The 24,768-nt window shown below is 42.0% G+C and overlaps 1 protein-coding gene across 3 annotated transcripts in view; it reads right to left on the bottom strand.

Moving 5' to 3' along the window:
- grin2da (glutamate receptor, ionotropic, N-methyl D-aspartate 2D, a) overlaps positions 1-24,768 on the bottom strand; it is a 492,433-nt gene that overhangs the window by 107,525 nt on the left and 360,140 nt on the right. For 2 of the 3 annotated variants that reach the window (XM_079570853.1, XM_079570852.1), the window contains 2 exons: positions 16,333-16,538; positions 12,920-13,091 (listed from right to left, as the gene is read on the bottom strand). In XM_079570853.1, coding sequence (XP_079426979.1) covers positions 12,920-13,091; positions 16,333-16,538 — 378 coding nt within the window. The remainder of the gene's footprint in view (positions 1-12,919; positions 13,092-16,332; positions 16,539-24,768) is intronic. The other variant, XM_079570854.1, reaches the window with a different exon arrangement.

The following is a 24,768-nucleotide window of genomic DNA, read 5'->3' as shown; positions in this document are numbered from 1 at the left end:
GTTCAATTGCCATAAATGATAAAACTGGAAGTAATATTTTTGAAGCTCTTATACACCCAGATTTACAAGATTCTACCAAGGTCTTCAATTCAATGAGTGGTCAAAACTTTAAACCTAAAGGACCTATCACGCCGGCCTGGAGACTAGTTGGGGACTCGAGTTGCTGCTGGTCACAGAGATGTCTCTGAGACGTCCCCTGGCAATAAGGCGAGTATCCAGGTAGCCTCGATGAAAACAAGCATGGAGGCTTGAAAAAGACTGGATTTGACTTGAAAAATGTCCATGTGGTCTCTGCGAGGTCTTCGAGAGGTCTACACGGCCTCGAGCAGTTGTGTCACAAACACCATTTGTTGTGAGACGTTTCTGTGACGTCCCTGCAATGTTTCTGAAAACCTGTCGGAGACCAAGGAGATCTCAAAGAGACTTCATACGACTCGTTGAGATCTCCTTGTTACCCGACAGGTTTCATAGACTTTGCAGAGACGTCACAGAAACGTCCTACAGGTTGAGGACAACAAATAGGGTTTGCAACATTGCCACAGCTGCTTGAGACCTCTCGGAGACAATGCAGAGACTCAGCTGAAATCAAACCTGTTTGCTTTCACCAAGACTTCCTGGAGACTCGCCTTATCTCCAGGGGACGTCGCGGAGACTTCTCTCTTGTTATAGGCCCTTTGTATGTGTGCAATCAGTCTGAGTTGTGGAGATACCGTGGCTGGCAGTCTCCACAACGTCTCCGCAACTCTCCTCCAGTGAGATCGTCCCTTAAATATCTCAGAATAAAGATATAACCTTAGAATTCTGAAGGTATGTCATTGTCCCGGGTTACTTTGCTGACTTCTGGAGAAAAACTACCTTTTACAGTTTGGAGCCTCCCTGCAGCTTTACAAAACTCACATTTTACAAAGGAAACCACTTAAAACCTGCCACATTAATAACCCAGGCAGTGTCCTTGGTTTCTTTGGTTGAATCTTAGAATAATTTCAGATCATCATCATGATTTGCGTCCTCTGTGTCCTCAGCGATATGAATCCTCCCCATGATGTTTTTCTTTTTACCTGTTTTTGTCATTGAATAGGCACTGCAGGTGTTGCTTTCAGAATCGTGGACTTGGATTTGAAAGGTTTGAATAGCGCCGTTGAATTAGACGTGATACTTAGTCATAACTAGTGCACGACTGAATGATGAGCGCTGAATGGGAGGGAAAAATGCAGGCAGTCGAGCGATGAATGGGTTATTGAGCAGATAAACGCCGGTGTTCAGACCATGACAGGTAGAGATCACGGTGACCAAATAAAGAGAGTGAATCATTTCTGCCACAAGTTTGGTGTTGTTCCAGGATTGTCTGATAGAAGACGAACATTTCCACCTGTAATTTCAGTTCAGTGTGTTTCTCTCGCCTCACAGCTGGAAGGTCCAATTTCGAGATGAGTGCGGCCATTCAGTGAGGAGTCTGCATGTTATCCCGTGAGCAAAGGTTTCCTCCAGCTCCAGCTCCTAAAAACACTTTCAAAAGGGTCCTCTCTGGTGCATGGACTTCCGGAAAAAGGGATCCTGAAAAACGAGGTCAAATAATTTCCCTTTCATTATTTTCTGTAAAAGGGAGCGCTTCAGTTGGCTCTCGAGTGATGAAATGTGGCAAAAATACACAGCCTGACTAAAAAATGGAAAGTCGCCACCAAATAAACATTAGTTCCACCGAATTCAGCTTTTTCAATGTAAGAAGATCCAGTGTTGTGGTCATTTCTCACCAAGATCTTGCATTGATGATGGGAGAGTGTGAACACTACACAAAGCCTCCTCCAGCACATCCCAAAGATTCTCAGAGGGGTTCAAATCTGTGACGGCCGATCCATCTCATGCTCCTTGAATCACTCTTTCACAAAGGGGCTCCTATGAATCCTGGCATTGTCATCTTGGAATACGCCCATGCCATCAGGGAAGAGGAAATCCTGGTCATTCAGGATGTTCATGTTCAGGTGTTGCTTAACCTAGACCTGAACCACCCCAGAACTGCTAAATCCTGGGTTCCATTTCTCTGATTGATTTAACTTGATGCAACTCCGTGCAGTATAGAAACTCTTAACTGCCCCATCTATGGACCATGACCAAGCCCTTTCCAGGTTTGTTTTCCACTCTCTAAACAGAGGATTTTTTGAGTCCGATAGTATTTGACCTGCTTTATCTAGAGCGCGAGCAAAAGAAATGTCCTGCAGACCCTTCAAAGGAACACATAGGATTTTGCTGTGACTGTACTTATTTTTCTAAGATGGCTCTTTAGTGCCTCAGTTATGGCCCCGTATCAACAGACAATATAAAAAGTCAGAGCACTCTCCAAACATTTTCAACATGGTTTTATCCACCTGAAAGGACAATGCAATTTCTATTTAGTTCTGAACACTACGGCTCTTTTGTTCGGTCAATTTTAGCGAGAACTCCCCCGAACAAAAAACAAGAATCAGCCCAACAACGGAGCAGGCGACACAAGGGAAAGCTCTTTGCACTAAAGTCAAAGCTAAAGGCACTAAAAAATGATTTGTCAGACAGTTGCAGCCTCTTTTTATTGGTTGTGGCGCAAGATTTCATTCACAAAGTGTCATTATCAGTCCCAGGCATGTATGACCAAATATGGGCGATTCCAGAGATACCGTCTGTAACTATACAGCCGGAGTAGGCAACGTCAGGCCCGGGGGCCAAATCTGGCCCTCTAGCACAGAACCTCTGGCCCCCAAGATGATTTTGAGAATTATGCAAATAAGAGTGAATACTTAAAATGTGAGAAAGTGTATTTAAAAAACATCCTGTCAGAATATCCCGCTTGTTCATACATGATAAAGTTTTCGGTTTATTTCGGTTTGGTCATTTACAAATGATTCAAAACATTCAAAACATACAAGTCAAACAATGAACACAACAAATGACCAGGCGCAGGCAGAAGCTAAAGCTTATTGTGCCTGCCCTTCACTTTTAAATCATGAATGCAGCACGTTAATGGTAATAACCATACGTTCACTGAATTAACACAGGTGGACCATTGTCCGCTCCAGAAGCATATTTAATAAATTTTCATTCTGCCAAATATTTTTCCATTATTATTCTCTTGTAAGTATTTTTGAACTGAAACAGAGACGTAGCTTGTTTTAATTCATTGCAGCAGCTATTCCATAATTTAACTCCTTTGCTTGATAGACAGTGTTTTCTTAATGTAGAATGTACTTGCGGTTGATTAAATATATATGTTCCTCTGAGATTATAGTTACTTTCTCGCTGGGTAAACAATATTTGCAAGCATTTAGGGATTTTATTTTGCTTAACTTGGTAAATGAACTTTGCCGTGTACAAATCAACTAAGTCATAGAACTTCAGGATTTTTGATTGGATAAACAGTGAATGACTTGGTGAATTGTAAGGTGCATAATTGATTAATCTGATGATCTTCTTTTGTAATAGGAAAATTGGATTGGTTCCAGTTTTATAAGTATTTCCCCAAATCTCTATGCCATACGTTAGGTACGGTGTGACAAGAGAATCATAAAGTAAATGTAATGCTTTTTTGTTCAAAATATATTGCAATTTATACAAAATTGCAACAGTTTTGGATACTTTCTTTTGCGTGTTTAAAATATGTGGTTTCCATGTCATTTTACAATCAATAATCACTCCAAGAAATTTTATATGATTTACTCTTTCTATCTCATTTTCATTAATATTGATCTTGATCTCATCATTTATCTCCTTGTTACTAAATACCATAAATTTTGTTTTATCTAAATTAAGTGACAATTTATTCACGTCAAACCAATTTTTTAGTTTATATAATTCTCTTTCTACCACCAACACAAGCTCCTTAAGATTTGGGCCAGAGCAATATATCGTTGTGTCGTCCACGAAGAGAATAAAATTAAGAACATCCGATACTTTACAAACATCATTTATATATAACAGAAATAGCTTGGGGCCCAAAACCGACCCTTGCGGAACCCCACAATTAATTCTCTGTAAGCGGGACACAACTCCACTTAAATTAACGTATTGGAAACGATCCGTTAAATAATGTTCTAACCACGAAAGTGCATTTCCCCTGAATCCATATTTTTCCAATTTATGTAATAATATTCTGTGATCGATGGTATCAAAAGCTTTCTGTAAATCTAAAAATACTCCTAATGTATGTAATTTTTCATCTAAAGATTGTGATATGTTTTCAACCATTTTAACAACTGCCATTGTTGTCGACCTTTGAGCTCTGAAACCAAACTGATAATCATTCATTATATTGTTAACTTCAACATAACTATCTAATCTTTTAACAAATAATTTCTCCAATATTTTTGAAAATTGTGACAACAAGGAAATAGGTCGATAGTTACAAAACAAATGTTTGTCACCACCTTTGTACAACGGGAGAACTTTTGATATTTTCATTTGATTTGGAAAAATACCAGTTTTAAAGGATTGATTACAAATAGATGTAAATGGGTGAATTACATTTCCAATAATATTTTTAACTATAAACATGTCAAACCCATCATTATCCACTGACTTCTTATTTTTGCAGTCTTTCACAATTTTCAATATTTCATCTTTATTAGTTGGATTTAGAAAGAATGAATTTGATCTTTCATATGTAACCCCAATTTCAATTCCATTATTTGGAATGGGTACAATTTTCTTTGCTAAATTATAGCCTATATTTACGAAATAATCATTAAACTCTTTAACTATTTCTTCCGTGCGACGTATTGTGTGGTTGTCTTTATTAAAGTAATTAACACTATCATTATTGCTTTGTTTTTTGTGTATTAAATCATTTAACACTTTCCATGTTCCCTGAGTGTTTTGTCTATGTCGTATCAACAATTGTGTGTAGTAATCTTTCTTACTATTTCTGATTACATTGACTAGTTTATTCTTGTATATTTTGTATTTACTTTCAGCATCTCGTGTTCTGGACTGTAGAAATTTCCTGTATAGCAAATTTTTCTTCTTGCAAGACTTTATAATTCCTTTAGTAAACCATGGTTTCTGCCTATTGCATTTGAATGTGATCGTTTTCAATGGGCAGCATTTGTTGTAGATTTCTAGTAATCTTTCTAAAAAAATACCATAAGCTTCATTTGGATTTTCATAGCCATAAATCTCATCCCAGTTGCACTTGTTTAATTCCATTTGCAGTGTTTCAATTGCATCAGGTGTTCTATGTCTCACTGTTCTTGAGTAGGTAGTTGGACCTGATGGTGGTTTAAACACATGTTGAAAACATGCAAAAACAGGCAGGTGGTCACTAATATCTGTCATTAAAATACCTCCGTCAATTCTACCTATTTCATTTGTAAATATATTATCAATTAATGTTGCTGACGTGGTTGTTATTCTTGTTGGCTTTACTATCACTGGGAATAATGTACTATTATAAAAGGTATTAATAAAGTCTGTGGTCTTCTTATGTCCACCTGGATTAAGCAGGTCAACATTAAAGTCACCACAGACAATGTTTGTCTTATTTCCATTAGAATCTAACGTATTTCTTACAAACTCATTAAAAATATCCAATGGTGATCCAGGTGTTCTATATATACAGCAAACGGTTATATTCTTTTGTTTTTCCATGTGGATCTCAACAGTGACACACTCTAATATATTTTCAATAGTTGTTGACATACTAGTTATTATATTGCATTGCAAACCAGAGTCCACGTAAAGAGCGACTCCACCTCCTCTCCTATCTTTTCTATTCATTGCAAACATTTGATATCCCATTAGTTCTACATTTGCTAATTTGTCTTCGTCCAACCATGTTTCCGAAACAGCTACAACACTAAATTTTGGAAGTGAGTACAAAAAATCTTGAATAAAGTGATTCTCTACTGGTACCATTTTCAGTGGGTTGCGAGTCTATAGGGAACTTTTCAACATTTTCCATCTGAAACTGCACAGAACCACTGATAAAATGTTATTGGGTTGTGGTGATCATAATTTCTAGCACAGAACCTCTGGCCCCCAAGATGATTTTGAGAATTATGCAAATAAGAGCGAATACTTAAAATGTGAGAAAGTGTATTTAAAAAACATCCTGTCAGAATATCCCGCTTGTTCATACATGATAAAGTGATTCTCTACTGGTACCATTTTCAGTGGGTTGCGAGTCTATAGGGAACTTTTCAACATTTTCCATCTGAAACTGCACAGAACCACTGTTAAAATGTTATTGGGTTGTGGTGATCATAATTTCAGTCTTAAAGGGATATCTACTGCTTGATCAACAAAAACTTATTGTATAAAATGCTGTTTTATTTGGGTCCTCAGCTTGTCATCCGAGGGTAATGGTGGGTCCCAAAGCCCTGCCACTTGGGAACCACTGATGTAAAACTTGGCATTTGCAGAATAGTTCTTTACTTTAAGCTACAATGTTGAGGTTCGGCCCTTGGGTGTTTTGGCAATGATGAAAATCGGCTCTCCGTGCTATACAGAAAAAGAGTTACATGTGAGACCATCTCAAACAACATGAGTAACTCCTGCTTAGCCACTGCCCCTCAGCGCTGAGGGCAGAGACTGAGGGCTGACCAACCCTGAGCCGCTGTCAAATTAATGATATCAAGTTTTTTTTTGTGAAGTTAGAGCCCAGAGAGCGAGGTTTAGCGTGTTGACAGGTTGAACACGAGTGCTGTCGGTGCAGTATACTTACTCACACACCATCAGCTTCATCGTCCGCTTTACAAACAACCACAACTGTTGTCCCCTTACCTTAAAGGGACTATACAGAGTTTAAAATATTTATATAAGTATTTTCCTCCCTCTACATATTCCAACAATGTCCTAATGTGTAGAATGAGCCCAGACCTGTTCACCACAACTGCCTCTAAAATCCTGCACTGTCACTCAAAAAGGTGTTAATTCGGGTCCGAAGTGCCGTCATGCATGAGCTTAAAAAGGCCGTGAATCTCATCACTACTGAACACAATCTAGTCATGTATCAAGAGGAAACACTTCACTTTCTCCAACTGTCCTAAAATGTCTCCTTGACGACTAACTCTACAGCGTAAGGAGTGGATAAAGAAGTGGATAGAGAGTGCATTGAATAGGAAAAGGCTTGAGATGTCATTGGTGTCTGACAATTATCTGCAACATCCGCAAACGAGGCACAAAACAGTTTTCTGGGATCAGCGGAGACGCGCCGTTATGGAGATGTTAAAACGGCGTTGTCAAGTTTACCCTTTTCCTCTGCTTCTGTCACAACAACCTTGGGTACAAAATGTCCACTTGTGGCTTATTGCTTTTCCAATCGCTAACGCTACGAACACTATGAAACTCCGCGCTGATGATTTATCAAAGACAAAACAAGAGATCACACACTTCTAACTCGAGCAATTGCTCAGCCTGTAATCATGTGGTTAATAGGGGGGCACTGTGCTCTTGAGAAGGCTGGGACCTGCCGAGATAATGCCTCTCTGGGAGACGCCGCGTAACGATATTAGGCTCGTAATGTTTTTAATTGTGCTGCTCTTCAAAGTGTCGCTGATTAGTTTAACTCGAGTCACAGCAGCGGGAGGCACAAAGACATCAGACTCAAGCATCGAGCCGGGGAGGGAAGGAGAAATCCGTCTTCGGCGAAAGGTGCGGCGGGTTCGGCTTTAACACGGCCGGAGTTTGCCCAACGAGGCTTTTGAGTTTGACCAAGTAACTTTTGCCTTTTTAAGAATGATTCCTCTCTGTAGGGAATCCACCGCACTGACGGCGTTATTGTAAGTGCTCACAGTCTGATCATCGCTGTACACATTCTCCTGACACTTGGCTGCACTGCCATGGTCCATTAAAAAAGATATAAAACTGACAATGACCATAAAAAACAGGAAATAAGCCTCATCGGGGCTCGCTGATTCCCCTTCAAGTATAAAAACACTACCTGAGACTGATTAAATGACGGTTTTGGGCTCATTAGATGCATGATTCGTACGGAAAATGCAATATTTTTCATTATTGTATGAGAAATTCAATTCTGTGTTGGGTCATTCTATTGTAATGGTGGGTTCATTATAATCATTATGAGTTTAAAGCTGCCTTAAGCGATGTCTTTTTGATTTTTTTTCATCAGTAGGTGGAGTAGTGAACTCTGCTCCACAACCACCCCCCTCCCCTCACCTGGCATAAAAAAAGATATGTACAAAGTAAATATTTTGAGATTCACATTTACTTGCTAAACTGCAACTTTCATGAAAGTCTGTCACTTTTTTTTGGACATTTAGAATATAATAATTCCATTTAGAACTAAGTTTACAGCACAGTACTTTTTCCCCCCCACAGCCCTTGAACGCCTCAGCCTCTCCTCCGGTGCTGCTTTGCTTTGTGAGGAAAAAAAGGAGGAAAAAAATTCTGTAGATATTGGATAAATAAACAAACTGACATTTCAGGAGGATTTCAGCTGCATCAGAGCAGGTCGGTCACATGTTTGTTAGTTCACCATCTTTTTGTAAACTTCTGTCATGATGCTAAACTGCTAGCCGCTAAGTTCAGGCTTAGTAACATTCTTTGTGTTTGCTTGTTGCTAGTTTAACTTTCAAGGACGGCCTGCAGATTGTGGCTGAAACATGTAAAGGTAAATTAATTGAACTTCTCTAATCCTTGTGTCGGACTAAATGAGCCTTAAAATTTATACTGGTTAAGTTTAGATTTAGAAGCTGGAACATGTAGTCTTGTGGTTTGAGTGTGTGATAGAGTCTGTTTGGAGAGTTTTCTGATTCCGAAACAAAACAACGGAGAGGAAGGAGGCTTTGGGAAAGTTTTACTTGTAAGCTACAAGTTGGTAGTATTCTAATTAAGGCTGTCCTGTATTATTTTTTTTTAAACAAGTATGTGCCAAAGTGGAGAGCAGCACAGTTATTTATGCACTTCTTCCTCCCGTAGCACTCTCTCATTTACATTTCAGGGGTATATTTTTCAGCTTGAACTTGAAATCCAGCACCTGCTTCGAAAAACAACCCTCATAATGCTATAAAATAAAGACCAAGTGGGTTGTCTGAATCTACAGTATCTAATATTTACTGTTTATCGGAATGACATTAGCACCAGGATCAGAGGCTGTACGTAAAAAAAAAAACAATAATGCAAACCGCAAAAAGTGCTACTTTTGATAATATTGTTGGACTTAAAACAACATGAATTAATTTAACAATAAATGTTATTTGATTGATTGAAAGAGACTCCGGAGACACCAGTTTGGCGACACTCATACTATCTGACTTTTTTTGTAACGTGCTTTCTTCACCCCAGATCAAACCACCACAGCAAACACTCCCAAATGACATTTCCACTTAAAGGCAAGGCATGTTTCTCTGTCTATTCCAATCTGGCAAGTGGCACAGGATTGGAAGTATTTCTCTTTTGGGGGGGGGGGACAAACAGACAGGAGAATGGAGCCTCGTCTGGAGCCCGTGTTCTCTCCGCCAGTCCTCGTATTAGCCGGACGATCAGAGCCCAGACGGTTCACTCACTGGGAGCCATCGTGTGCTGTGCCTTTAATCCTGCCACGAGAGGGGACTGTGGCATCAGCCGCTCTCAATCCCAACTGCTGCCAACGCACAGGCAGACAGACCTGCTGCTCCACACGTCCCAGAAGTCTGCTTTTTGGTTTGAGTTCTGTTTTTTTTTGGAGAAGACGCATGGAGGTGGAAAAAGTCATTGGGTTACAATCACTGGGTGCCATAACAACTGTCAAGCTTGAGAAAGGACGACTAATCAGGATTTGAAGACGATTCAAAGCAAACACGAGGATTTCAAATAGTTTGGCCATTTGCTGTGACGTCTTTTCGATCAGCACGAATAAACTGAGGTTGAAACTACTCAAATGGCAGAGGCTGCAGCTTGATTGTTGTCACTGGAAAGAGGAAATAGATCAACGTTTGTCAGTTTTCTGTTTGGATTTCTTTTTAGTTTGCGTTTCTCCCTGTGTCTGTGTAGATTTTCTTCAGTGGCTCCAGATTCTTTGATCACTAAAACATGTACAATAGGGTCCCACCTGAGGCAAAGATGAATGAGTGTGTGTTTTTGCGCAGGACAACAAATTGGCAGTATGGCTACAATTGGACATGGTTCACTAGGCCAGAGGGGGGGCAAGTTTGTTTGATGGAGCGCCGTTTTTCCTTCATCGTCAATAGACCGAATCCCCCAATTGTAGCCCAAAGTAAAACACCATCATATCACATAGCTATAGCAACATTATATCCAGAATGACCAGTGCTGCTGCTCCTATACGCTCATAAGGCACTGTGCATCGGGCACCGAGTCTCCAAGGGGCACCACACTGAGGCCAATGTGATCATCATGCAGTATGCGCCGCTGTTTCATTCACTCAGCTGACAAAAGAACGGCCCATATTCAATGAGAACATTGAGAAAGAAGAGTGAAAGAAATGTGGGCCAATGCGACGATGATACAACACACGTAGGAATGGTAATGGTCTCAACTTATATAGCACTTTTCCACCTACATTGGGCACTCAAAGCGAGCAAGGATCCACTCACCCATTCACTCTCTCATTCCACCACTATCGATTTGCCGATAAATCACGATATTTTGCGGGACAATACCGATACTATTCATTCTGATCGATACTTTTGATGACGTCATGCATATTAATGAGGGTGGGGGGTACCATGTAACATTTCTGCTTAGGGCACCGAAGTGGCTTGCAGAGGCCCTGTATATGACTTCATTGGGTGTTCTGAACTTTTAAAAGGAATTGACAGTATTATTCATTTTTTTAGTACATTAACAGGCATTTGAGCTCTGATTTGTGTAAAGTTATTTCTCAAAATCATCTTCAGGACCAGAGGTTTTATGCTGGAGGGCCGGGTTTGGTCCTCGGGCCTGACGTTGCCTTCCACTGCACTATGATGAAGAGAGTTTGGATATTCGTAAACACAGTACAGTTGATGCTGGCTCCAGCCCAGTGCGCAGAGTCAGCACATATGTAAATCTGGAAGTAAACAGTAGAAAACATACAGTATACCCGCTCTAATCTTCCTCTGCTCTGAAGTCTCGTCCACGTGCTGGTCACATTTCCAACTATTTGAAGTGGGATAAAACTAATTTCACGGGAGCTCCGCTTTCCCTTTGCCTTTATTTGAAAACACAACAAAAGAAACAAGCTGTTTAAGAGCAGCGATGGTGGGCGTGAACCGGCGCGAACGCAGAATTAAACGGTGCCAATATCTCTAGGACACACGCGCGACACGGGGCGGCCATTTTGGGCAGGGAGAGCAGGCGCCGTACTGCGCGCGACGCATCTCATCAGCTGCACATTTGATCTCGGGGACACAGTGTCAGTGTTTGTATGCAGAGGCCGCGCTGTTTCTTTCTTCTATAACTTCAAACATTTCAGGGAGAGATATGGCTGCTTATGCACGTGTTTGTGAAGGGAATGTAAATCAGAGTCAATATGCGGCACAGGGATTGGTGCCGTATATGGAGCAGATAGTATGACCAAGAACATGTAAAACAATCAAACAGCAGCAGGAATGAAACAGAATGTAAGAATATTGTGTTTATATATTTTATACGGTTTAGAGGCAGTGGTGCTGAAGACGAGGAAGGTCCATGAAACAGACATGTTTTAGGGATAACGTTGGCAACGCTTTAGATTAAGGTGTGGTCGATAAGTGTTATTAATATGCTTGTAAAGTATTAATACGCTACTTATAATACTTGTTAACATACTAGTAGGCCAACAACAAAATGCTTATAAAGACATTAATAGGCGGATCATTATTTTTTATCAACTGCCACGCGAATAGGACATGAATTATATACTTATTCATAGCTAACACTAACCCTAGCCGTCACCTTAGTCCTAAACCTAACACAAAAAAGATGACCTTATTAAGGCTTATAAAGCTGCTCTAAGTGATGTCTTTTTGATTTTTTTTCAACAGTAGGTGGAGTAGTGAACCCCCACTCCCCTCACCTGGCCTCCCCCCGTCACCCCCTCACTCCCCTCCACATTGTACAAGCTGCTCGGATTGAATTCAATGATCTACGGAAATCTCATTAATCTTGTGTGAAACACACATTTATCAGCATAAATAAGATACAGTATTTAGCAAAGTAAACATTTTGAGACAATTATTTGCTCAACTACAACTTTGATCTTTTTCTTTCCCGCAACCCTTGAACGCCTCAGCCTCTCCTCCGGTGCTGCTTTGCTTTGTGATCATGAGGACGAAAAAGACCTGACGGCTCCTGTAGATGTTGGATTAATAAACAAACGGACATTTCAGGAGGATTTCAGCTGCATCAGAGCAGGTCGGTCACATGTTTGTCAGTTCACATCTTTTTGTAAACTTCTGTCATGATGCTAAACTGTTAGCCGCTAACTGTGGCTGCGTCTTCTGCTTCAAACATTTGCGATCTCTTGTTCAGGTGTTTGTGTTTACATGGGGCATGTGGGGGTGAGGCTTGTGTTGGGGTGTGTGCTGTGGGGTGAAGGAGGTGCAGCTAGTGTGGCGCACATGGTGACGCATCTAGTGGCGCTTGATGGGAATGCAACGGTGCCGGACCGGCAAAATAGGATCGCTTAGAGTAGCTTTAATGAGCTGAGATAGTTTGGACGACCACAGAGGATATTTGTGGATGTAGTGAAAGATTATAAACACATTAGTGTGAGAGCAGAGGATAGTTATGTCTCTAATTACACACAGTAAAAAAAATGGTAACACAGGCTTTCTTAATTGTTTGGGAAGCTATTGAATTGCTGCATAGTATTTCTAGATAATGTGATGAAAAAAATTACAATGTATTGGGTGTGGGTTAACTCAGGTAGTAATGAGGTTTTCCTTCAAATATTCTCGACACCTCAGTACACGAAGCACCATGTAACTGCTTTAAATCTACAGTAAAAATGACTTAGTGCTCAGTACATTCTCACCTCTCCCACCATCCCGTTCCACTCGCCGTCGATGTTCTTGCCGTGGCGCCCGTTGGTGACCAGGTACAGGTCGTAGGTGAAGCCCACGATCTTCCCCAGGCGTTTGAGGACGTCGATGCAGAAGCCTTTGCAGCAGTGCTTCATGGGAACAGTGCCCTCCACCACCAGGCTGCTTAGAGAAAACACTCTGTTACATACGCAGTACTGACCGGGAGAATACATGTGTATTTCCATTCAGGGGCGTTTGGATCCTATCACATTTTCACAAGCTCTGCTCTGACCTAACTAACCCGACTTAAAGGACCAGCAACTTCTCTTGAGCTTTGTTTAGGATTTATGCAGGATTTATGCAAGGCTGTTGTGCATGTTTTAGGCTGGACCTTTGCACAAAAAACTCTGACACCATTTCGTCCTTTGGAGAAATGTATGATTACGATGTAGATGTGAAACTTAACAAAAAAATAGTAGTAGTAGTTTTAGATTAGATTTTGAATTCATTTTCTCTGTTAAGGCGAGACACAGCAGGTGAATAATGGAAACAATAAACATTAGAGATATCCCTCAGAGAAAACCTTCAAAATGTCATGTCAAACAATTTTAGGTTTGGAGTCAGTAGGAGCTACAGAAGTGGAGATGTTGTTGCAAGAGTAAAGAAAACCTCACTTTGAGTGAAAAGCTCCTAAAGTCTGTGCATGTGCCTGTATCTTTCTCTTGTCTTTAGCCCCAGAAAGTAAATGACAATATTTGGATTCCAGTGTGATCTTGGATCATCTTTCTTGCGATACGTTGATACCGAATATGTCCATATGTGTGAGTGAACATCACCATAAAGGGTGATTTTTGGCTATAGCTTTTACTTTTGTTTTAGTTTTGCCGCCATTTTGATGTTCTTTTTTCACTTTTTTGTTGTGTTTACATCACGTCAATGTCACCTTTTTGTCACTACTATCCTTGAATTATTCCATAGATGTATCACTGTAACTACCAGAAACTATCACTTTAAGTACCAAAGTAAATGCCAAAGAAGTACCACCTTCAATACTAAGAGTTACCACTGTATGTGGAAGTATCACAGTAAATACCTGGTAACTCTCAAGACAGAATCCTTTAAAGGAACAGGCCACCGTTTTTCCATATGTTCTTACGGGAGCTCAGTCACGCACAAAGACAGACAGGTACGCATCAACTCGTCTAAGCTCAGGTAAGAACATATCGCAGTATGGAAAAACTGTGGCCTGTTCCTTCAAGTACCACACTAAGTACATTAAAGTGTCACCAGCCAAATTGCAGAACATGTAGTCAGTTCAGGTGGGGGTTAAGAGGTTAAAACTAAGATGTTCCAGATGAAATTCTCAACCAAAAAACAACGTTTCACCAGCCAAGTCTCGCCTCAAGGACTGAACAAACATAACTAATCAAAACAACGCAGTTTCCGAAGCCTTTTAGCCGATAACTCATTTGGACCTGTGCCTAAAACACACCTGCACGTATACGGTCCTTTTCATAACGCTGTCCATCTGCGTGACCTATAGGCAGATAACATTAATGAAGCTGGAGTGGGCTCAAACCGCCTTATCTGCAGATGAGGCGGTTTGAGGAGCGGACAGCAGCAGCAGCAGCAGACACGGCCTTATCGGGGGCAGACACCGGCAGCTTCACCTCAACTGAACCTGCACTTTCACTCACGGAGACGCGCCGCTGCTTTCAAACAGCGAGTCGTCGAGGAATGCTTTGAGGAGCGTTCGGAGACACTGTCTGAATAGCCGTGTCGTTCTCATCTGCATAATACAATGATTTGTGATTGCTCTGTGAGTCGAGCAGATTAGTTTTACATGCTCATTTGGACTATATCCTCTTTTGAAATTGCATTTCGGCGGAACCTGGTCATGGATCGTCGTGCGATTTCAAATGAACTCTACAGCTTAACTTGCTTTTAAAATGTATTGGGTCAAAGGTAGTGCATCACTTTCATTTGTCTAAATAATACGACAAACAAACTACTAATACTGTGCTACGACTTGGCCAAAAGCTCTTAAAGTTGCCCCCCCTGCAGGACAGACTCACTGGGTCTCTGTGGGATGATTGACTTGAGAAGTAAAGATTAGCTTCGGCACACACTCTCGCCCTTTCCAGATATTTATTGCAAGGTTTCTGTCCCACTGATCTCTCTCTAGTGCTTCCAGAAATGTTTCCCAATCTTCCTTCACCGTATGATGCAAAGATGACGCTAAACCTTTACAATGTTCCTCACAGGGCAGTGAGTTCCTGGTAGATGATCAATTACTGTGTGTTCAAATCTTGATGTAACGAGTTCAGATTGGAGACACCTTTGATCATAGAGGATTGATAGTTTGGCTTGAAGCTAAAGCCTAACATGTTATTAAAAATATTGAATAAAAGGCACAATTTCAAATTTTATAATGCATGAAATTAATCTTAGCCTTTAGCTTCAAGACAAACTCACTTATCCTTAAAAACATAGACGTCTCCTCTACGGACATATTTACACTGTAGCAAATCGTTTACCTGCAGAAAGTGATCATCTACCAGGAACTCACTGTCCACCACAGAATCTTTAGCAAATACGATGATTCGAACGGGTCTAAGCTAATCTTAATGGAAATTAATATGGACAGGAAGAGCCCACAACTTCAGCTCAGAGGAACTAGCGTAGCCACATTGTGCAACAAGCCAATTAGCGGTGGCAGGTGTTGCAAAGTAGGGAGGAACAGTCTTTTGAAAATAAAAGGACCATATTGCAAGATCACTGGGCTCCCTTTTTGATTGAAACACGCCTCTGAAACCCTTCAAAACTTTCACCCTAGTGGTTTTGTGAGGCACAGGGCAACACGGCCTCTACAGTCATTCTAATCCTGTACAGATAGAGACAAAATATGGACGTAGCCATGCCTTGCCGTCAATTGTGGTAGGTCTAATGGGAAGTGACAGCGGAGCCCAGACGGCACCGGAAATTCCTGGCTCTTATGGACCGTCCAAGTCATTATTGGGCACAGGCTTGTCTCTAATCTCCAAGTGTTCATTCATTGTTTTGCTTTTATTTTTGGCATGTACTAAATATGGAAGAGGCTCCAAAAACACAACTAAACGGTTTGCATGGACGGGCTTCACTTGGCTGAACGCTGCCCCCTCAGTCCATTGTCTATGGCAGTGACCTGGACAAAAAGCAATGCCCGGGCACTGCAGGGCTTGGCCTAATGATGCCAAAAACAACAAAACAAAAGACTCACATGGGCTCAATCAAGCAGGCGGATCGGCCTACAGGAGGTAACCTAAGGGTTAATCCACCCCGGGACAGCCTCGAAATAGGCCTGTCTCCTTTATAACCATGGCTTCCAATCCAAAACATCTCCATTGCTATCATTCAATACGACAAGAATGCAAACGTGCAGTACCTGGCGTTCAGGGGCATGCGGCAGGGCACAGAGTCCCTGATACAGGAGCTGGTCCCGGGGTCGGCGGGCTCCACGATGACGAAGGGCCGCTCCTCCAGAGTCACCACCCGGAGGTGCTGCGCGTCGTCCAGAGGTTTGAGGAACGAGCCGTAGCGAGACCAGGGGTGGTACCGCAGACGCAGGTGCCCGTTCTCCCACCAGCCCACCTGAGAGAACACAGAGGAAAACCTTTTAGATGAAGGCAAGCCTAGATTATTGTTTGGCTTGAGTGCTTCAGAGAGTGCAGGAACCTTGCTAACCTGCTATAGCCTCCCAAAGTAAGCGTAACCACCAAGAATGTCAAATAAAAGCAATATTACAAAAGCTTCAACGGTAGTAATTCATCCTGAACGAGAAGAGTCGGGGTCAAGGGAAGAACAACATCATAAGCAGCAATAGCAGACAGACGTCATTAGCAGATTAGCATAAAGCATTAACGAACGGGACCCGGTGCTCATTATCTCCCATGACATATAGAGACAGCGGGTTTGACACTTGAGCCGTCGCTCGCTCTAGAGACGAACTGATCGTCTCATTTGGACGCGATAATTGTCTGTGGTGTTGGCCGGTCGTTACATGACTGTCAGTTCGGATCAAGCGCTCTCTTTGTGTGTCTTCCATGATTCACGCCATGTAACATAATGATTAACCTGTGCATTAGCTCATCACGGCTGGTACTGCCTGTCATGTGGATAATGTAGGGCTTTGTTAAGATGAAGAAAGCAGTGGGAGCATTGTTAAAATTACAAAAGGTGATTTTTTTGTTGTTGTGCTTCTTAGTGCTTGGGTTTGAATGTCGGAAAGCTCACACCAGTGATGAAAAATGGTAAAATAAGATCAAAATTGTGCAAGACAATGACATCTTTGCTACCTTTACAAAATAAAAACTTTGTACATCCCTCCTGGAACCACCACCTTAATGTGGTGGAGGGGTTTTAGCACCCGAATGATCTGTTGTCGGGGGCTTCGTGGCCCTGGTAGGGTCTCCCATAGCAAACAGGTCCTAAGTGACAGGTCAGAAGCCCCTTATGAGAGACCAACAGGCCCGGTTTGAACCATGAGGCCGTCCTTCCATGGACCCAACACCAGCAGGAGGAGCCGTAGGGGCTGGTGCAATGTGATTTGGGCAGCTCCAACAGCCCCCATGACCCGGAAATGGAAAAGTGGAAGAAAATGGATGGATGGATGTACAATTGTAAAACGAAATGTAGAGTAGGGTTACTCCTGAGCCATTGCGACTCTGAACGCCCTCTGTGGGCCAACTTGACCAGCATGTTTTTGGAGGTTGGGAAAACTGAAGTACTGCCTTCAGTCCTGGGTTTGTCCCCATTTCAGAGCGTGGTGTCCTGCACTGGTTAGCTCCTCTACCTCCTCCTTCCTCTTCCTCCTGCGCAGCTCCCTCCGCCTTCTCTCGCTCATTCTGTATATAACTAATTTCCTCACATTTCCATTTCTAAGAGCGGAATGTAACAAGTAATTTTTCCATTGTGAGATCAATAAAGGTTATCTTATCTTATCTGCACTTTTGCCTTTTACTGTAATTGATACATTTTATGCTGATGTTTTTTATTGATTTTATCTGTTTTCTTGCCTTGTGTATGAATTGTGCTCTACAAATAAACTTGCCTTGCCTTGCCTTCTCATCTTCATCTTTTGTCCTCTCCATCTCCCCTGGCTCTAAAGCCATTCTTCACCTGAGGGTCACTTGGAAAACACACTCGGACTTACAGAGATGCACGGTGGCTGAGCATCAAATGTTCATGCTTCACAGCTAGAAGGTCACGAGTTCGATTCCCACCTGCACAGGACCATTTGAGTTTTCTCCCCGTATCTGCATAGGCTTCAGTGAATATAAAAACACAACAGCCTTTCACCGTCTTGTAGGAAGAGCGTAGCGGATGAATATAATCTGTGTTATTCTCCAGTGAACGTATATCGTCAGAAAAATAGTCAGGATAGAAGGCTTGTGTGGCTTAGCTGTGAGTCTTGCCCAGATACCTCCTCGTTTGCCCCTTTTTAGTTTCCTGTAGCGCCTCTTGTGACGCCTCCCCTGTGCTGCAGGTACAGGGAGCTCTTGGTGCCTCTTCATTGTTTCAGAAGAAGACATTTGTAGACTCTGTAGATGATTATGGACGCTCCTGCTGTACACGGATGCTGTTTTGCTTCTCTGCCATGATGAAAATCCGACTATTAACAGTGACTCGCGAATGAAACCCAGCTTTTTAAGGGTTGGTGCACAATAACTCAATTTGCCATCTCGCATTCTCCCAAAGAGCTTATTAAAAGGTGTTTAAATATTCCCCTGACATTTCCAGGCGCCCGAACCTTTTCAGAAACCACAGAGTTCAATTTCATGTCTTTTTTCCCCTCGCAGAAATCCTTACATCATCGTTTGCATAACGCCCCAAAGTGTTAAATCGAAGCCGCAGCTGGTCATGAATACCACATGCAACAGTCTCCTGCTCTCGCTGACCCACATGTGTAAACAAATACGCTCACACCGGGAGGCGAACGGAGGCACGGCTCCGCCCGCTCCGCCTGCTGTTCCCGCGCTCCTCTGGCTGTGGGCTCAGTTTTAGACGCCATTTGCATAAAGCCAATCCTCCCGCGGATTCTGGCAGATAACATCAGGCGTGGCAGCCAGGATTAGAGAGGAAGCCGGCGCCTCAGACACACACTCCAATCGACACTGGAGATTTCAAAGGAGGCGACGTTCATTCATTCATTCATGCTTTTCCGTTGTAGGGGAAGGGTCGAGTCCGTCTTTGCAGCTTGACTTTAGGTGGACGCTGAACAGGGTGTACCGTTTGGAGACAGATTTAAAGATTAGCATTCCTTCCTGCCTCAGAGAGAGACGTTTTTTTGTGTGTGGAGTAGATTTTAGATTTGGATATTGGAATAGAATCTTTTTTTCATAATTGTTTGGGAACCTGAACACACTGAGAAAATTATACTTTTGGTGCGTGTGTCTTCATGTTCCAGCTGTGTTCAGGGCGACACGACACCAGAGCCGAAATGTTACAAGTCTAAGTTCTAATCAAAAATGTAATCTTATAAAAAATGAGAAATCAAATCTTTTGGTGAAAATGTAAAGTCACCACCTGGATTTAACTAAGAAGATTGTTAAGGGCTTCCAGTGCGTTCAGCGACATTGTGGGTCCAAAGAATGAGGTCGGCTGACTTCCTGGACAGACTCACTACATTTTTGCTCCTGCTCAGGCTGTGAAAGGGTGGTTCAGGGAGCATGAGGCATCATTTTCACACTTATATTGGCCATCGTGTGAGTCCAGACTTTAACCCAGCTGCAAACTAAGGCTCCGGGGCCACATGTGGCCTGTTTTAACCGGCCCCGGAAGCATCAACTTTGATGCATTGGCTAAAGAGTATACATTGAGAGCCTACACACTCATATTGGCTAAAATGGATTTAAACCCTATGTTCTTCAAGGGGCTAGATGCAAGTTAGCCATTTTATACTCACTACTTCCACCTCAGTTCATATGTGTAACTGCATCTTCTATATTAAGCTCGTGCATGACGGCAATTTGGACCCGAAATAACACCTTTCTGAGTGACAGTGCAGGATTTCAGAGGCAGTTGTGGTGAACAGGTCTGAGCTCATTCTACACATTAGGACATGGCTGGAACATGTACAAGGAGGAAAAATACATCATTTTGACATTTTGAAAACTCTGTATAGTCCCTTTAAGGACCCATCATACCGGCCTGGAGACTAGTTGGAGATTATTTGGACACTAGAGTTGCTGCTGGTCATGAGGATGTCTCCGAGACGTCCCCTGGAGATAAGGTGAGTCTTCAGGTAGTCTCGGTAATACTTGAAAAAGTCTCCATGTGGTCTCTACATGGTCTTAAGCAGTTGTGTCATGAATACTATTCTCACCCTCTGAGACGTTTCTTTGACGTCCCTGCAATGAGAGACTCCACATGACTCTTGGTGTCCGGCAGGGACGTCACAGGAATGTCTCACAGGTTGAGGACGTAGAGTCTAGACCTCTTGGAGACCATGCAGAGACATAAGCAAATGTAGTGCATAACTGCCAGGGGAAATACTCCATGTGGCCCCAAAAAAGTTCACACCTGCTTTAGCCCCATTGGGAATCTTTAGGATGTGCTGGAGTGTGATTTGCACTGTGGTCTGGCTCTCCCAGCATCAATACAAGATCTTTATGAAGAATGAACGTAACATCAGGGTTGCCAACTTCTCAAAACCATTATATCGTACAAAGCTTCCAAAACGGTCGTATTTCAGCACAAACTATCGTACATTATAAATATGCCAATAGCGCTGTAGCTCCTGGCCTAATATGGCTCAAATCATCACCACCTGTAACTACAACACAGGCACTGACCCATTATTACATCACACACACGACCTGCCAACCAAAGAGGATGGGTCTGCCCATTTCCAGCAACAGGTGCAACTTAACCAGACATTACATCACATTCAGGGCTTTCTTCAATAATTGTACATTATACAGGGGTCAAAATTATCACACAAATATGATTGTACGTCTGGCAACCCTGAACAGAATATTGTGACTTTGCAGAAGCATCATAAAAACACAGCAGCAAATGTGTGAGGAGAGTTCACACACGCTCTTTCCTCTTCCTTTTTGTCCAACTACGAGTCCCGGAAAGTTTCAAAACTGCTCGGTAAAAGACAGATTTCTTGTTTCTTCAAAAAGAGAGAATAAGAGCAGAACTGCTGGGAGTGACACACAGTGAGTGACTGTTGGTGATGTGTTTGTGCAATGTTCTGTTCTGAGGTTTGCTACAAATGAATTACCCCCTTGGGACAAATAAAGTTTTCTGAATCTGAATCTGAAAAGGGTCAGCAGCTTAAACATATTCTCCAAATTGATTCATGTCCTATTATCCGTCGCTTCTATTAATAGTTTCCGTAGCGTGGCGTAAATAATGCCCTGCCGTTCCGTGCTTTATGAAAATGATCTCATCTGCAGTCTGTTGTCCCCGGCTTCACCCCTCTCCTCCATGTTTTACAGTCGCCGCCATAAACACTGGTAATAGCCGTATAAATCTGAGACGGGACGCGGCGCATACTGAACGAGGCAAAGGACTGAGATTCTCAATGGACTCACAAGCTCTCAGTGTGTACAGGCTAAAAATATGAGGCTTGGTAATTAGTTTAACTTCAGGAACATCAAATTATTATGTCAGGGGCTAAAATATATAACATATTTCTACCGGATTTGGCAAGGTCAAATTTAGTGGCTTTGGTATTTTTGGCAACAGTAAAACAATTACAGTAGCTATAAAACAAGAGCAGCCACATGGAGGAGACTCCTTTACAAGGGATTTAAACTGACTAAAGGTCACAAGATTATCCACACAAAATGTCATCTGTGCCTCATTTCAGATATTTGGTGCAAAGTAGCAAAAGTCCTTCTTCCCCCATTTTGTCTTTCACGGTGTAAAGACTCAAAATGTCCTGAGACCTCAGCGTAAACATTTGACCTGACATTCATAAGATTTAACAAATAATCAGGCAGGACACCAAGAAGAGCTTTGTAAATAAACCACAGACAGTTTAGCATAAAGATCACAGTGGTGGGTCCTATAACCATCTCCAGTGATGACTCTAATTGCTGAATGGAAAACTGCATTCTGAGGCTTAAACATGCAGTGCAATATATGATATCGCTGTGATCCAAAATAGAAAGCAATGTAGCCTGAATTAACGGTAGCCTCTTGTTAGGAGGAATACGATTTTGTTTCTATAGAAAAAACTGAGTTTTGCTGTAAAGCTGGGGTAGGCAACGTCTGACCCGGGGGCCAAAACTGGCCCTTCCTCCTCAAACTCTGGCCCTCGAGATGATTTTGAGAAATATTATGACCCAAATCAGAGATCAAATGCATGTTAAAGTACTCTAGAAATGTGTTAATACTGTCAATTCCTTAAAATGTCTTAGCAGAGCACCCTTTTAGACCATAATCCTAAAAGAAAGGTAGAAATGACTTAAATCTACTTGAATTAAGAGATTAAGTCTAAAGTTTGAGTAGATTTGGTCTGGCTTTAGAGCAGATAATACCTATTCTTGCCAATGGAACAAGCACAAGTTTTTTCTTAATTCAGATTATTTTGTATAATTTCAAATTAATTATAAATAATTTTGAAAGTAAAAGTTAATTTGCCTGATTTCCAGTGGGATTTCTATTTGTTCCATTGGCATTAGCGTATTTGTCCGATGTTACATTAATTCAAACCAACTCAAATTTAACATAAAAAAACCTTTATTCAAGTGATTTTAAGTAATTTATCTAATTTAAGATGGACATTTTTACAGTGTATATGATGTACAACACTGGCATATGTAGAAAGTGATGCTTTACTTCAATTGCTTCAATTGGAGGGTCCGACCCTTGGTCTTTTGACGATGAAGAAAACCGGCCCTCGACCGAGCAAACTTGCCTCTCCCTGCTTTAAAGGAACAAGCCATTGTTTTTCCATACTGAGATATGTTCTTACCTGAGCTTAGACGAGTTGATACTTTCTGGTCGTTGTGCATGCCCTCAGTCACACGCAATGATCAAAGATGTTGTTAGGATTTGGCCTCTCCAAACATAGTCCTACAGCTCCACACGGGGGTGAAGTTGGAAGCGACTAAATTCTTCCACGGGCACAAAGACCAGACAGGTACGGATCAACTCGTCTAAGCTCAGGTGAGAACATATCTCAGTATGTAAAAACAGTGGCCTGTTTCTTTAAGTTTTATTTGCTTGTTCTTGAACATGTTTACCAAATGAGTGCCTTTTCGGGCCATGACACCCTTCTATTAGCATTTACAATAATTTCATTTATGCAAAACCTCTAAAATCTGCTTAATGATGTCAGTTTGGATACTGGATTTACAGGATTCAAATACATTGTCAGAAATGAAACGAATATTCTCAAAATCCTCTTTCGACCCCGATTTCCGTGTCCCGCTACCCCACCACAGGTACTGGTGCAGGCCTTTTTGTTGAGTCCAAATGTCCAGAGAGAAGTTTCAATCATGTTTTGTTCATGAGTAAACGTGAGCTGCTGAACTTTAGCTTGAGCCGTTAAATCAGACAAAAGGCAATAACCCAAACCGTTTCCTTCATGAATGTAAAGTCTTTTTTGAATGAAACTGATTCGACTCATATTAATCCATAAATATTAAACTGTCACTCAAATGTATTCAGTCTTGATCGCAGAAATCCATTATTCCCGGAGTTTAGCGAACTTTATGATGATGCAGTCAGTACTTTCTCCGGTCCAGGCGCCGGAGCCCCTTGACCTGCTGAAAAGCTCTTCTCGCGTCTGCCCTGAGCTCACCCTCGCCCTGAGCTCACCCTCGCCCTGAGCTCACCCTCGCCCTGGCTGCAATCCTGCTCTGGTGTTTAGTCTCCGGTACGAACAGGTCTGAGCCGGTGCAGAGGTAAAACTCATCACCGAGTCTGGGACCGACCGCGGCGCGTGGGGAACAAACAGGCACTCGTGATGAGAACTCCCATTTACTGGCAATTCAATCACTTCCAAGAACAAGCCTTTGAGGAGAACGCAATCATTCACTTATTGGGGAAAACACAGTAGTGATGCAAGTGCACTTCATAATCAAGGCTGCGATAACAGTCGGTGCAAGAAGAAAAGGAGTTTTGTGGACGAGCAGAGCATTGTGTTTGTGTGCGTTTCATTGTTCTTCTGTTATTGTCTGGAATCTCAAAGAGCAGTTTCCATGGGCTGTAAAACATCCTTTGCAAACAAAAGCTCTACATGTTCTGAAACTGAGGAGATTCTTAATCAAATTGCACCCACACATCTGCAGACCTTTGTCATAGGTTTAACTCCAGGGGAGATCAGGGCTGATTGTCAGAAGTGTTGATTGTCACATTGCTTTTTTAGCCACACTAGCCATAAGCCACCTTCTGAAATACCTTATACCTGTAGCAAAAAGATTATAGCTCTGAATTCAACCATAAGTGAGCTCCAGTCATGTGAGAGATGTAGGTCAAACGTTTTGTCAAATGGTCAACTGGGGCTGGTTGTCACACATCGGCTGTTTCTCAATTGCGAGGATCCGTTTGCGCGGTTCGCTGACGTCCTCAGTGGTGGCTCCTCCAAAACGGAGCCGAGTGTCCTCTCGCCGCCGCATTTCAGCTCAAATGGGACGTCAGGTCACGTGTCAAATCATATAATAAAAATGTCAATCTATGCTTACAAAAGCAACTGTTTTATGAATAACAGAGGCCAGGAAACTTTATATATATTGGTTCTGGTTGGATGTCTTACTCTTTGAACATTTTTGGCCTTAATAAAATAATGCTGCTCTGCAAGGATTTGTAAGAAATTCAATTAAAATATTAAATATATTTAGCAGGTCCAGTTAATCGGTCA

The sequence above is a fragment of the Gobius niger genome (genome assembly GCF_951799975.1).
Source record: "Gobius niger genome assembly, chromosome: 14".
NCBI lineage: Eukaryota > Metazoa > Chordata > Actinopteri > Gobiiformes > Gobiidae > Gobius > Gobius niger.
The sequence above is the reverse complement of the archived record's forward strand: the minus strand, read 5'-3'. Positions and strand labels throughout refer to the sequence as shown.